This window comes from Canis lupus, chromosome 18 (genome assembly GCF_003254725.2).
Source record: "Canis lupus dingo isolate Sandy chromosome 18, ASM325472v2, whole genome shotgun sequence".
Taxonomy (NCBI): Eukaryota; Metazoa; Chordata; class Mammalia; order Carnivora; family Canidae; genus Canis; species Canis lupus.
The window spans coordinates 39,020,754-39,034,784 of record NC_064260.1 but is presented as its reverse complement, the minus strand read 5'-3'; the positions used below and the strand labels follow the sequence as shown (position 1 = coordinate 39,034,784).

Below are 14,031 nucleotides of genomic sequence, written 5' to 3'. Positions count from 1 at the left end.
AGATTGCCTTCATTTTGAAAGTGAACACAAACTCACATATCACTTTTTATGTAGTGATTACTTATCAAAGTAGAAGAAATACAGAAAGCAATAAATCCTGTTGTGTTTGCCATAGGAATTGAATTCAAACACAGGTGGCCGAAATATAAGAACCCTTTTCTTTCAAGAAGTCACAAATATTTTCTTTCTTTTCTTGACCCTCTTCTTGGTTCCTACTAAACTTCAGTAGCCATGACAAGAGAAAATAGCACTGAAGTGACTGAATTTTTTCTTCTGGGATTTGGTGCCCAACACAAGTATCGATACTTCCTCTTCATTGTATTTCTGGTGATCTATGCGACTTCCATGATGGGTAACATTGGAATTATCCTACTCATCAAGACAGATTCCAGACTTCAAACACCTATGTACTTTTTCCTGCAACATTTGGCCTTTGTTGATATTTGTTATACCTCTGCTATCACTCCCAAGATGCTGCAAAACTTCATATTAGAAAATAAGTCTATATCATTTGAGGGCTGTGCAATGCAATTATTGGTTTATGCAACATTTGCAACCAGTGACTGCTACCTCCTGGCTGCTATGGCAGTGGACCGTTATGTAGCCATCTGTAACCCACTTCACTATCCCATGATCATGTCCCAAAGAGTCTGCATCCAACTGGTAGCTGGTTCATACATCATGGGTTCAATAAATGCTTCTGTGCACACAGGTTTTACATTTTCACTGTACTTTTGCAAATCTAACACCATCAATCACTTTTTCTGTGATGTTCCCCCAATTCTGGCCCTTTCATGCTCCAGCATTGACATCAACATCATGCTCCTTGTTGTCTTTGTGGGATTTAACTTGATGTTCACTGTGTTAGTTGTCATCTCTTCCTATATATATATCATGGCTGCCATCCTGAAGATATCTTCTGCTACCGAGAGGAAAAAAGCCTTCTCCACGTGCTCTTCCCACCTGACAGCCATCATCATTTTCTATACAACCCTATCATACATGTACTTACAGCCTCAGGCTAATAATTCTCAGGAGAATATGAAAGTGACTTCTGTATTTTACGGCATTGTGATTCCTTTTTTGAACCCCTTGATCTATAGTTTGAGAAATAAGGAGGTAAAAGAGGCTCTAAAAGTGATGAGGAAGAAGTTCTTCTAGGTTGGACCCAAGTTTTTAAAATTCAGCACATTGAAGCATCAAGTAGGGATGTTTGACCACTGTGTAATGTTTCTGAAATTGGCAACATGTTACCATCTTAAGCCAATGCTACCTCTTTCAATAGATGAGTTCTTAAAATGCAAGAAATATAGTAACATCTCATGGGACTAATTTTCCCCTGAATATAGTTTGAGAAATATGTCTCATACTGTCTTACTTTATTGAGATTATTTAAATATTAAAAATAATGGTACAGACTTCACAAAGTATTAGTTGCTTCAAATATATTTCAGATATGTTCTTAAAGAATAGAAAACCTCAATTTTGTACATAATCAATGTTAAAATTGAAGTTCATTATTTTCCATTCACTTAAACTATTTCCCTAAATTGTCTACAAAGAAACTCTTCATATGTTCTGTTCCAATTATTGCATAAGCCTGAATGTAAAATAAATGTACTGCATTGAAAGATCCCTAATGACTTTGGCTATATGTCCTACTTAATAGTCCTATATTAGTACATTCTCTAGCACTTAAAAACACTTACTTCTTATGTAATTACTTATGTTCTCATTACTCTCTTTACTCTGAATCCATCTCTTTCTTGCATAAGGTAAGGACACTTCCAGAAACATTTTCTGTATCTGTCCCCAATAAAGATAGAAAAACTAGAATGTAGATGGATCCAAAGACCTAAACAATTCTCTTATGAAAGGCATAAGTCATTGTAGTCTAGACAAATACCTTAAAATGTAGGAATTTAACAAGAAGTTGAAGGGAGGCAGGCCAAGAGCCCTTTGAATCAGAAAGATAAATTGTTGACAGAAGAGCTTTAGTAGGTAGATTGAGGATAAGTAGTGGAAACCCCCACATGAATCTAGAGAAGCCATAGAAGATATATTTTTCAAATATGGTATCCTGCATTAATTCTGAAAGAAGAGGGACACCTGGGTGGTTCAGCGGTTGAGTGTCTGACTTCAGCTCAGGGCATGTTCCCAGGGTCTCCATATCAAGTCCCGCATCAGGCTCCCTGCTCAAGCCTTCTTCTCCCTCTGCCTATGTCTCTGCCTCTCTCTGTGTCTCTCGTAAATAAATAAATAAATTCTAAAAAATTCTGAAGGAAGATAAAAAATTTACCTGGAGTTAATGTGGGATGGCCAAAATCTTCCCAGCAAAGACTCCACTTTTGTAAAGGAGGACACTTCCTATAAAGGGAAGGTCCAAGTAACCTTCAAAGACCAGGATCAGGGACAATTGTTAGAAAGTACATTGGCAAAGTAGACAAAGGGTATCCTGAGGCCCTGTAAAATCAGAGACTAATGTACAACATACTATTATTAAAATATTGTATTTTATATTTGAAATTTGCCAAGAGGGCAGAAAAAGAAAAATTATAATCATGTAAAGTGATAGCTATGTCAACAAGTTTGATTTTGGTGATCATTTCACAATGGATACTTATGTCAAACTATCAAGATGTGTATTTCAAATATATACAAATTTGCCAATTATATTTCAGTAAAGCTGGAGAGGAAAGATGATAAAACAAAGAAAAACTTAATACATGTTAAGAAATCTGAGTGACCAAATTGGACATAGGGTGCAAAATGGAGACTCACACAGTACTCTGCATTCAATACCAAAGTGAAAGAAATCCCAAAAGGAAATAGGTTCTATGACAAATGGACACAAGCAGTGAAATCCCTAAAATTTATATGAAGGAGGAAATAGTGATCTTAGCTGTGACCAAAGAATGGTTAGTGATTGTTAGCACTTATCCAAAAGAGAAACTTCCTCCACCAAGTATAGAGTAGTAATGGTCTGATGTATAATTAATCACACATTGTTTCATAAATCACCAGCTATACTTTTTTCATAAGGGTGTTTTGAGTCCAGCAACTGTCTCTAAAACATTATGATAGAGGCTCAATTCTTCAACCAAAATTTGAAGTCAATAATTAGCAAGATGGCTAACTTTATGGAAATATTAGTCTAGACCAAGATGGAAGAAAATACAGCATCATACACAAAAGTTTGGAACAAGAATGACACAGAGAAGAGAAAACCTACAGAAGTTGAAAGACAAAAAAGCTACTCACCATCCCTTATGAGTATTTACTAGCTGCTGCAAAATGCAGCTAGTCGTCTGTTCTCCTCTTACTACTTCAAAAAAGAACTCCTAGTTTGTGTGGAAGGTGATGCATCCAGGTAAAAAGATATTACACTTCTCGGCTTTCTTTGTAGCTAAGATGGTATGTATCTTGGTTTGCATTCCTGGGTTACAGACTTGGGTAAAGGTAGCATATGCTGGAGGTGTATGTGGAGAATTAACCTTAACCTAAAGAGCAGTCTGGTCTTTGTCTTCAGCTACCAGGGTGATCTGGAAGCCCCTGGGATGTCCTTCCTAATAGGAGTGTCTTTGTTTGCCTGGAGAATTTGGCCACTGGACAATCTAACATTATGATTTATGATGGAAGCTTTGAAACATGCTTCATCAGTTCCAACTTCCAGAGGAACTTGGGACTAAAGGTATTAACTCCAACCTCCAGGACAAGTTGAGAATGAAAGATCAACCACATGAGCAAAGTGTCATATATAAAGCCACAAAGAAACTGGATACTAAAGGTTAGTCTCCCAGGTCAGCAATACTCCATGTGTGTTGCTACATGTTGACATTTAGGATAGTAATACATCTCTGAGGACGATGGAGTTTTTTTATTTGGATCCTCAACAAACTTTGCCCCATGCATTTATTCCTTTGGTTACGTTCAGCTTGTATCTTTCTATTATATTAAGATTAAAATCGTATTTATAGTTCTTTCCTGATGTGTTAGCCAGTTTGGGCTCTATTACAAATTACCATAGCTTGAGTGGCTTCTAAACAATACAAATTTATTTCTCAGAGTTCTGGGAGTTAGAAGTCTGAAATCAGGGTGCCAGCAAGGTCAGGGTCTGACGAGAGCTGCCCTCTGGGTGGCAGATGCTAACCTCTACTGTGTCCTCAATGGTAAAAAAGGGGATCAGGGCTGCACCCTGGAGATGTGCCTCTTCACTAAGCCTTTGCCTCTTTATACCATCACATTAAAAGTTAGGATTTCAACAGAAGGATTTGGAAGGGCACAAACATTCAGTCCATATCACTGGAATTCAGTGAGTCATTCTAGTGAATTATCAAACCTGAGGGTGATTGGGGAAAGGCCCCAACATCTGTAACCAACCACAAATGGGTGTGGCCCTAGGGACCCCTGGACTTTTGACTGGTGTCTGACGTGACATGAGTCCAGTGGGAACTGTTACCTCAGGCTATGCAGTTTGCTAACCTTTTTGGTGGGGGTTCTCCCAAGCAGCAGAGAGCAAGAAGAGTAAGCTATAGAAAGACAGAAGCAAGGAAAGAGCGAATCATTTAGTTGGCTTAGACCCTGGGAACTAGAACTCAGTCTCAGTCTCTAAATGACAAAACAATTATTCAATCCTTCTGTCCCATCACTTGAAGGTCACCCAAGGTCTTCCACAGCTTCAGAGATATTTCTGAGGCAGAGAAGCTGAGAGATATCAGGGGAAACCATCACTACTAGCATAGACAGCACTGTCCACCAGAGATGCATGAAACCAAGTAGCTGAGGAGGTGGGGTACAAGACACTGAGATCTCTGCTACCCATACACATTTCCAGCCAATGAAATGTGAATAGAAGACTGCAAGATTTGGGGAAAGCTTGCATTTTCCTAATGAAAAAATACACACACACACACACACACACACACACACACAGTTGTCACCCTACATTCTTGGATCCTTTTTTCTGTTTTGAAAAGGAATGTGACATCTAGAACTACGGTAGACAGGTTAGACTATGAGACAACCAACATATGGGAAAGACAAAGCAAATCACAAAAATGGAAGTCAATGAATGACTGAAGAGAATAGTTTGACCCACAACTCTAGTTTTACTTGAGTCTTTAGAAAATGAGAAGCTACTACTTCATCTGTCAGTTTAATTTAGGGGGAAAAATATGACAAGACAATTAAAAAATGAAATGTCAATCCCAATTAAGCTTCTTTTGGCTGGTTGGTGAACTCAATTTCAAATTTATAAGATAGATTTTATTTAATATTTCAGTTTTGCTATTCTAAATCTCTAACATAATTGGTTCTGTGTGTATTCTTTTAAATTAAGGTGCCATTTTCAAATACGAATGTATTTTATCCAAATTTTCATGGTAAAGGAAATGCCTCTGTAGATTTTCCTTCAAAACATTACATGACAGTTATTTTATCTACTGTATTTTTATTTTGTTAGAACTCAAATCAACAAAAACAGGATACGGGATCCCTGGGTGGCGCAGCGGTTTGGCGCCTGCCTTTGGCCCAGGGCGCGATCCTGGACACCCGGGATCGAATCCCACGTCGGGCTCCCGGTGCATGGAGCCTGCTTCTCCCTCTGCCTGTGTCTCTGCCTCTCTCTCTTTCTCTCTGTGACTATCATAAATAAATAAAAATTGAAAAAAAAAAAAAAGGATACTTAAAAATTTGAGATCAATCATGTCAAATGAAATTAAATAATTCCAGATTAAAATTATTACTTTTCCTATGTAAAAAAAAATGCAAGTCAAAACTTCCAAACTATTGTTATACAGGAAAAATAAGTCCCTGTTTTATTGAGCCAAAGTAACTTGGATTTTTTTCCTACCAGGAGTACAACACATTTCTAACTGAGACACTGGTCATGCGATAAGTAATGTTGAATATTGATTCACTGGCCTTTTGACCATAATTCTCCTTCACAGGTATGCTTGCTAATCAAAAGCTATGGACTCACTGAATCTAGCCTTCTACTCTCATTGATTAAAAGTTTAACCCTAGCAACTTTATAGCCAAAAATCTTCTCAAAATAGCTTATTCTATTATCTGAAAATTCTGATGGCATAAAGTGCAATTGGAAGAAAGGGTATCTTTATCCAGAGCTTAATTTTAAAATATAAACATTTTTAGGGAAAAAAGAAGAAAAAGAAAGAAGAAATCAAGAGCAGATTTTTTTTCTTCAAATAAACAGTGATCAAAGGAGAGAAAATGAGTGGGAAAAATTAGAGAGAGTGACAAAACATGAGAGACTCCTAACTCTGGGAAACAAACAAAGGGTAGTAGAAGGGGAGGCAGGAGGGGGGATGGCACAACTGGGTGACAGGCACTGAGAAGGGCACTTGATAGGATGAGCACTGAGTGTTATACTATATGTTGGCAAATCAAACTTCAATAAAAAATAAATAAATAAATAAATAAATAAATAAATAAATAAATAAATAAAGTATGACAGCAGCAACAAAATAACCTAAAAAAAAAAAAAAAGCAAGGTGCTAATAGAAAATATGTTCAAATACTAGTAACCTTATTCATCACATTAGGGACATATGCCCCTAACTTTAGATTAACTTCGATTCCTTTTTTTTAGATAACCATGTTATTTGCTGATTATGGTGACAAGGTCAATTTTCTGAATCTAAAACACAGATTCTTATACGTATTTAAAGTGTTCAACCAGGTGGCTCAGTTGGTTAAGCATCCGACTCTTGGTTTCGACTCAGGTCATGATCTCTTGAGTCATGAGATTGAGCCCCACCTCCATCTCTGGCTCCAAGCTCAGTGAGGAGTCTGCTTGAAGATTCTCTCCTTCTGCCCTCTCCACTCTTCCTCTCTCAAATAAATAAACAAATAAAAAAAACAATTGTTCAACCTGATTTATAACAAGAAAAAAAATGTTGAGGAGTTGTTTTATAACAAGGCAACATGCATACATATCCTTAATGACAGTAACAAGAATTAAATGTATTCTTTCTAGAAAGCTTAAATGTTCTTCAGCATAAAATAACTACTAACAATTGTTCATTCCAATTCCAACTCAGCCCCTGGAACCTCAGATTCCTGAGGGGCCAGTATTGATCCCTTAGGCCCCAGCTATAAACTCCCCAATTAGAAGAAAGCACACAGAGAGACCATGGTGGCAATCAGCCTGCATCGGCTGCAGAAACAGAAACTAGAGGCAAATCTGGTGTAAGTAAAACAAAGCAATGAACTAACGATTGAAAGATTAAATGAATGAAAGGGGAACTGGGGTGGCTCAATGGGTTAAATATCTTCCTTCCACTCAAGTCATGATCCAGGGTCCTAGGCTTGAGCCCCACTTTTGGATCCCTGCTCAACAGGGAGTCTGCTTCTTCCTCCCCCCTGCTCATTCTCTCTCTCTCTTCCTTTCTCACTCTCTCTCTCTTTCTCTCTCAAATAAATAAATAAATAAATAAAATGTTTTTAAAAGAGAAAAATTCAATGAATGAGTGAAAATTATATGTTTTTCATATATTATTTGCAGGTACTATTATGACCAATTCTGAGTAGCTATTCAGTGCTCAGCCTTGTGTTGGGAATGTACATTAAAATTCCTCACTTTTTCACATCATTACAAGTAGTCTTTTTTTTCTGTCTCTTCCTCTTCCTTTTTAAAACGAAACTATTTCAAAAAGAAAAGATGATGAAATTTATGTCTAAAGACTCTCTCCATTCCAATGCTGAAGGATTACCACTAAATATTTGGTGTGAATCCTTCTTGAGTTTTTTCATGGATAGATAAAGAAAATGAGAAAAAGAGAATGAATGTGAATAAACATTTTTGTTTTTAAAAGGGCCCAGACTTAGGGCACCTGGGTGGCTCAGTTGGTTAAGCAGCTGACTCTTGATATCAGCTCAAGTCATTATCTCAGGTTCGTGGGATCAAGCTCTGTGTGGGGCTCCTTGCTCAGCAATAGTCTGTTGGAGATTCTCCACCTCTCCCTCTCCTTCTTTACCTCCCCCACTCAAATAAATAAATAAATCTTTTTTTTTTAAATGGGTCCACACTTCAGTTATTTTTTTTTAAGATGACATTTATAATTTTTTTTTATTGGTGTTCAATTTACTAACATACAGAATAACACCCAGTGCCCGTCACCCATTCACTCCCACCCCCCGCCCTCCTCCCCTTCTACCACCCCTAGTTCGTTTCCCAGAGTTAGCAGTCTTTACGTTCTGTCTCCCTTTCTGATATTTCCCACCCATTTCTTCTCCCTTCCCTTATTTTCCCTTTCACTATTATTTATATTCCCCAAATGAATGAGAACATATAATGTTTGTCCTTCTCCGACTGACTTACTTCACTCAGCATAATACCCTCCAGTTCCATCCACGTACTCAGCTATTAGAAATGACAAATACCCACACTTCAGTTATTATTCTGCAGCCTGCTTTGCTCATTTGACAACATGACAGAAGCAATATTCCATAAGACCAGCACATATTTATCGCCTACTTTTTGGACAGTGCATTGATCCAATAATATAAATCTGTTCTGATTTATTTAACTCTATTTCTAAATGTTTGCTTTTATAAGCAGTGTTACAATAAAAATCATGACCTTCTAATTAATTCTGTGATCCCATTTTATAGACAATGGAACTGAGGCCAAGAGGAGTTATATACATCTTTTGTATCTGTGAGGTGGGGTGACCAGAATTCAAACCCAGGTCAGCCGATTTCCTTTCCTTTCTACCACATGGTGCTGAATATAAAGAAGCTTCAGAAGCACCAAGGTTTAGAATAGGTTAATCCCATTCATAATACTCAGGTACTTGGCTTGTGTGAAGTAAGGGGTATCCCTTGTACTGGTTTTCCATAGCTCTTGAAAAATGTCCCACAGTATTTCATACTTTTATTTAAATTTAAAACGATTAAATTGAAATGGTAAATATCAAGATTCTAAGTTGAGTGTACCCATGACCAATTTTAGCTTTCCCTGACCAGTGCTTTTACCCACTGTTGGAAGGTCCTTGAAAGGACTGCATTTCAACCTTTAACCCTCACTAAATATCAAAAAGATTATTTCTTTAAAAAAAAAGAATTATTTCTTTTTCCACCACTACAAAGTTATGCCACTCTGTTTATTCCTCAAGGTATTTGAAAGAACCAGGTTGCCCAAGAAACATTGACACAAGGTTTAGTTTGTTATACTCCCCACCACTAAAGTCACATTCTTATAAGAAATCGACCATCTCATCTACAGAGCTTCAGCTCTGCCTGGCATTACTGACATCAGGTACAGGAGCTTTCTACTGATGTACTGGGGATGTGGTTTTCTTTCTTTCCTTTGTGAGGGATTTTTGTTACTGTATAGTATTTAAGTTGCATGAAAATATATTTAAGGTAATGTAACAACCATTCATGAAGCCATCACCTAACTTCTGCAACTTCTTTTTATTACTCAGCAATCCATTTGAGAAATTTATCCACATAGATGTTGTGGCACCAGTTTACTGAATTTTCACTGATTTATTTAATAGCTTATATTTTTTCTATGATCAACAATGCTTGTGTAAGAGTATATATGTATACACTTACATGTGTATGTATACATGTATATATTTATATATCCTTGTTCATGTGGTCAAGAATTTCTCTAGAATATGTACCTATGATGGAAATCCTGGAAGGTATATATTTAATTTTACTTATACTATCAAATTTGCCTCTAACATGACTGTGCTAATTTGCCCTCTCACCAGAAATATAAGACCATGTCCTCACCAAAACTTGGCACTTTAAACTGAAGAATGCAAAACTATATTTCAGTGCAGCATTAATACACAATTATCAGGACACCTGGATGGCTCAGCAGTTGAGCATCTGCCTTTGGCTCAGGGCGTGATCCTGGCCCCAGGATCGAGTCCCACATTGGGCTCCCTGCGTGGAATCTGCTTCTTCCTCTACCTATGCCTCTGCCTCTCTCTCTATGTCTCTCATGAATAAAAAAATAAAATCTTTTTTAAAAATACACAATTATCAAATTACTAGCGAGTTGTGTGTATTTTCATATTTCTATTGACTATTTAGGGTTTCTCTTCTATAACTATCTTGATTATATATATTTTTAAATTTTTCCCTTAGGATAATTTATAGACATTCTTTAGATATACTGGATACTAATTCTTTAATATTTATGTGTATTGCAAACAAATTTACCTAAGTAAACTTCTAGTCAATATTTGGTCTTTTCTCTTTCATATTGTTGCTATTTTTAATTTAAATATGTTTGAATTCTAATGTTTTATTTTTTGTGCATTCATGTTCTGTTTAAATACTTTTCTGTATATCTAAAGCATGGATATTTCATTGTATTATTCTCAAAGCCTCACAATTCACATCTTTAATCCATTTGGAAATTATTTTTGTAAAATATAAAGGAGGAATACAATATTATTTTTCATACGTATAAACATTTATAGCACTAGTTTACTGGACCATTTTTCACTCAAGTACATGGTCTTGGTTTCATACATCAAGGTTCCATAGACCTGTGGACTTGTTTATTATTCCTTTTTATCAATTTCATTGATCCATTTGTCCACCCTCATACCATACCATACGGTAATGTCTTTATTATTACCACTTTTAAAAGGGTCTGATATCTGATAGAATAAGTTTATCACCTTGTTGTCCCTTAAAAATTGGCTTAAGGTTTTTTAGATTTTTTCTTTCCCAAATATTTTTTAGAATAACTTTGACAAGATGTATGTGAAATTCTTTCAAAATCTGATTGGAATTACAGTGAATTTGTAGATTAGTATGGGAGGGAGATGTAATGTTATAATATTGAGTTACTATCCATGATCCTGGTCTGTGTTTGGATCTTCTGTAAGCCTTTAAATAAAGTTGTATTATCTCAATAACGTCATGAGCATTCCTTCTTAGATTTATGTCTAGGTACTTTATTTTGATGTTATTGTAAATATAAATTTTTAAATAATACTTTTGAATTCTTTCTGGTGAAAAGAAATGTGGTGATTTTTATATATTAAACTACTATTAAGTAACTTTACTAGGCTCATTAAGAATTTATCTGTCAAGTTTCCAGGATTTTTTATAGAGACGATTACATTATCTAAAAATAATAAGTTATGTTTCTTCCTCATAATCATTTTACCTTTCATGTCTCCTGCATTGTGTCCTGGATTACAGAAAAATATAAGCATTACATCTCATGATTTAATAGTAAATATAATATTTAGTCCAGCAATGTGGTAGGTAGCCTTTACCAGGTAAAGACGGTCCCCGCCTCTTTTTATCTGTGTTCTATTTGATCATGGGAATTTACTGAATTTTACCAAATAATTATTCTGTATCTATTGAGAAGATCATATGCTTTTTAAAGAATATAGTAATATGGCAAATTATGTCAATAAAATTTCCAATGTTAAAAATGCTTTCATTCCTGAGATAAATACAAATAGGTCTTGATTACTGATGGAAAATACTTTTCTCTGCTTCTGATGTTTCTTTCCTGAGAAGAAAGCTCAGTTTGTTTAATCATAGGTTCTCCCCATGCATCCACTAATTTCCTAAAAAGATGGCCTGACATATCTGATTGTTAAAACTGAAAACAACTTGGTATGTACAGCTCACTGGACTCTTCGTTTCCACTCCAAGATGTGATACTATTGAAAATGAGACTATTTAAAATTATTGCAGAATTTTGACAATGCTGATAATTTTTTATTGCTATATGCAAAAATATTGGTACACAAAGTATAACAATTTTGCAAAGAAAATGATCGTTTACTATAGATACTTTGATAAACATTTGCATAAAAGATTCTACTTGGGCATGAGTCCATGACTGGCCAGAGCAGAATTACTAAGGAGGCAGAAAGAGTAAAATGAGAATACAGAAATAAATTAGAGCAAGATCATGTAGAAATTTATGAGTAACTCAAGATTTTCACACATAATAATTTGTATTTATGTAAATTGGGATTTGTGAATTAAAATGTATGCAGCATAAACGAAAGCTTAATTTTTATTTTTATTTTTTTTTTAGTTTTTTATTGATTTCAGAGAGAAGAAGCATGAGGAGGAGGGGCAGAGGGAGAGGGAGAAGCAGACTCCCTGCTTAGCAGGGAACCAATGTGGGGCTCGATCCCATGACTCCAGGATCATGACCTGAGCTGAAGGCAGATGCTTAGCCAACTGAGCCTCCCAGATGCCCCAAGAAAGCTTAATTTTTAAATTTATGATTTTATATGTTCCCTAATTGATGATTTAAGAAATATGTTTAAGAAAAGCTTAAATTCTTAATATAATTAAGAAGTCAGTTTGCACCCTGAAAACAAAGAAACTGATCCATGGCAATTTCCCCAAAGTATAGATCTAAGTTATCTACGTCAGATGTCAAGGTATAGATTTTAAATACAGAGTCAATTATCGCATAGAAAGTATCTTCTGACTCCACTGTGAAACCAAATATTATATCATTGCCAATTCCAAAACTAAAGGATCACACATGGCTTTAGCTTTCTCTTCTTTCTTTGCTCCTTTTCAGCTGATGCTTAATCTTTGCTAGCCATGGAACAAAACAATGGCACTAAAGTAACTGAATTCATCCTCCTGGGATTTGCTGGTCAACACAAGTCTTGGCATATCCTCTTCATAGCGTTTCTAGTGATCTATGTGGCCACCCTAATGGGGAATATTGGGATGATCCTACTCATCAAGATTGATTCTCGCCTTCACACCCCAATGTACTTTTTTCTCCAACACCTGGCATTTGTGGATCTCTGCTACACCTCTGCTATCACTCCCAAGATGCTGCAAAACCTTGTAGAAACAGAGCAATCCATCTCATTCATAGGATGTATGGTGCAATTACTAGTCTATGGAGCTTTTGCAACAACCGACTGCTACATCCTGGCTGCAATGGCAGTGGACAGGTATGTGGCCATCTGCAACCCACTCCGCTATCCGACAGTCATGTCCCAGGCAGTCTGCATTCAACTCCTGATTGGCTCATACTTCGTAGGCTTCTTGAATGCCTCTGTAAACACAAGTTTTGCTTTTTCATTGAACTTTTGCAAATCCAATAAAATTAACCACTTTTTCTGTGATGAACCCCCACTCCTTGCCCTCTCGTGCTCCAACATTGACTTCAACATCATGCTACTAACTGTCTTTGTGGGGTTTAACTTGATGTTCACTGTGCTGGTTGTCATCTTTTCCTACATATATATTCTGGCTGCCATCCTGAAGATATCTTCTGCTGCAGGGAGGAAGAAAGCCTTCTCCACATGCGCCTCCCACCTGACAGCCATCACTGTGTTCTATGGGACTCTCTCTTACATGTACCTGCATCATGGGACCAAGGAGTCTCAAGAGCAAGAAAAAATGGCTTCTGTGTTTTATGGCATTATGATCCCCATGTTAAACCCCCTCATCTACAGCCTGAGAAACCAAGATGTGAAGGAAGCCCTAAAAGGGATTCGAAAGAAGGCTTTCTAGTTTGAATTTTGATTTCTAACTCAACACAGTTCAACAAGCAAACCAACAGTTCTCTCTTATTTTTTTAAGATTTTATTTTTATTTGTTCATGAGAGACAGGGAGAGAGAGAGAGAGAGAGAGAGAGAGAGAAGCAGAGACACGGGCAGAGGGAGAAGCAGGCTCCATGCAGGGAGCCCGACGTGGGACTCGATTCTGGGTCTCCAGGATCAGGCCCTGGGCTGAAGGCAGGCGCTAAACCGCTGAGCCACCCAGACTGCCCCTCTCTTATTTTTCAACAACAAATGTGACAAATGTTTATGAGACACAAAGTTGTTCCATAATTATATCAACAGCAATTGAAATATATTGGGAAAACTTGTCAAATGAACAATAGATAAGCTTCTAATTAACTTGTTTCTTACAGAGAAAGAATCTGAAAAGAATATCTTTGATACTGCTCTTGTATATTTTGAGGAGCCTTCTTTTAAAATACCTAACATTAAAAAGAGAAGAGTCTATTAAGGAGAAATGTAAAATGA

General features: G+C 36.5%; 2 protein-coding genes across 2 annotated transcripts; both read left to right on the top strand.

The window, feature by feature from the left end:
* Window positions 1–231: 231 nt before the first annotated feature.
* On the top strand, window positions 232–1,161 carry LOC112663696 (putative olfactory receptor 5AK3). Its single transcript, XM_025452771.1, has one exon. It carries the CDS (start codon window positions 232–234, stop codon window positions 1,159–1,161), a length of 930 nt encoding a protein of 309 aa, XP_025308556.1.
* An 11,421-nt stretch (window positions 1,162–12,582) lies between these two features.
* Window positions 12,583–13,512, top strand: LOC112663697 (putative olfactory receptor 5AK3). The gene has a single exon (XM_025452772.3). It carries the CDS (start codon window positions 12,583–12,585, stop codon window positions 13,510–13,512), a length of 930 nt encoding a protein of 309 aa, XP_025308557.1.
* Window positions 13,513–14,031: the final 519 nt, after the last annotated feature.

Excerpts from the sequence above, each read along its gene's own strand:
- LOC112663697 (XM_025452772.3), top strand. The coding sequence starts at position 12,583 with ATGGAACAAAACAATGGCACTAAAGTAACTGAATTCATCCTCCTGGGA.
- LOC112663696 (XM_025452771.1), top strand. The coding sequence starts at position 232 with ATGACAAGAGAAAATAGCACTGAAGTGACTGAATTTTTTCTTCTGGGA.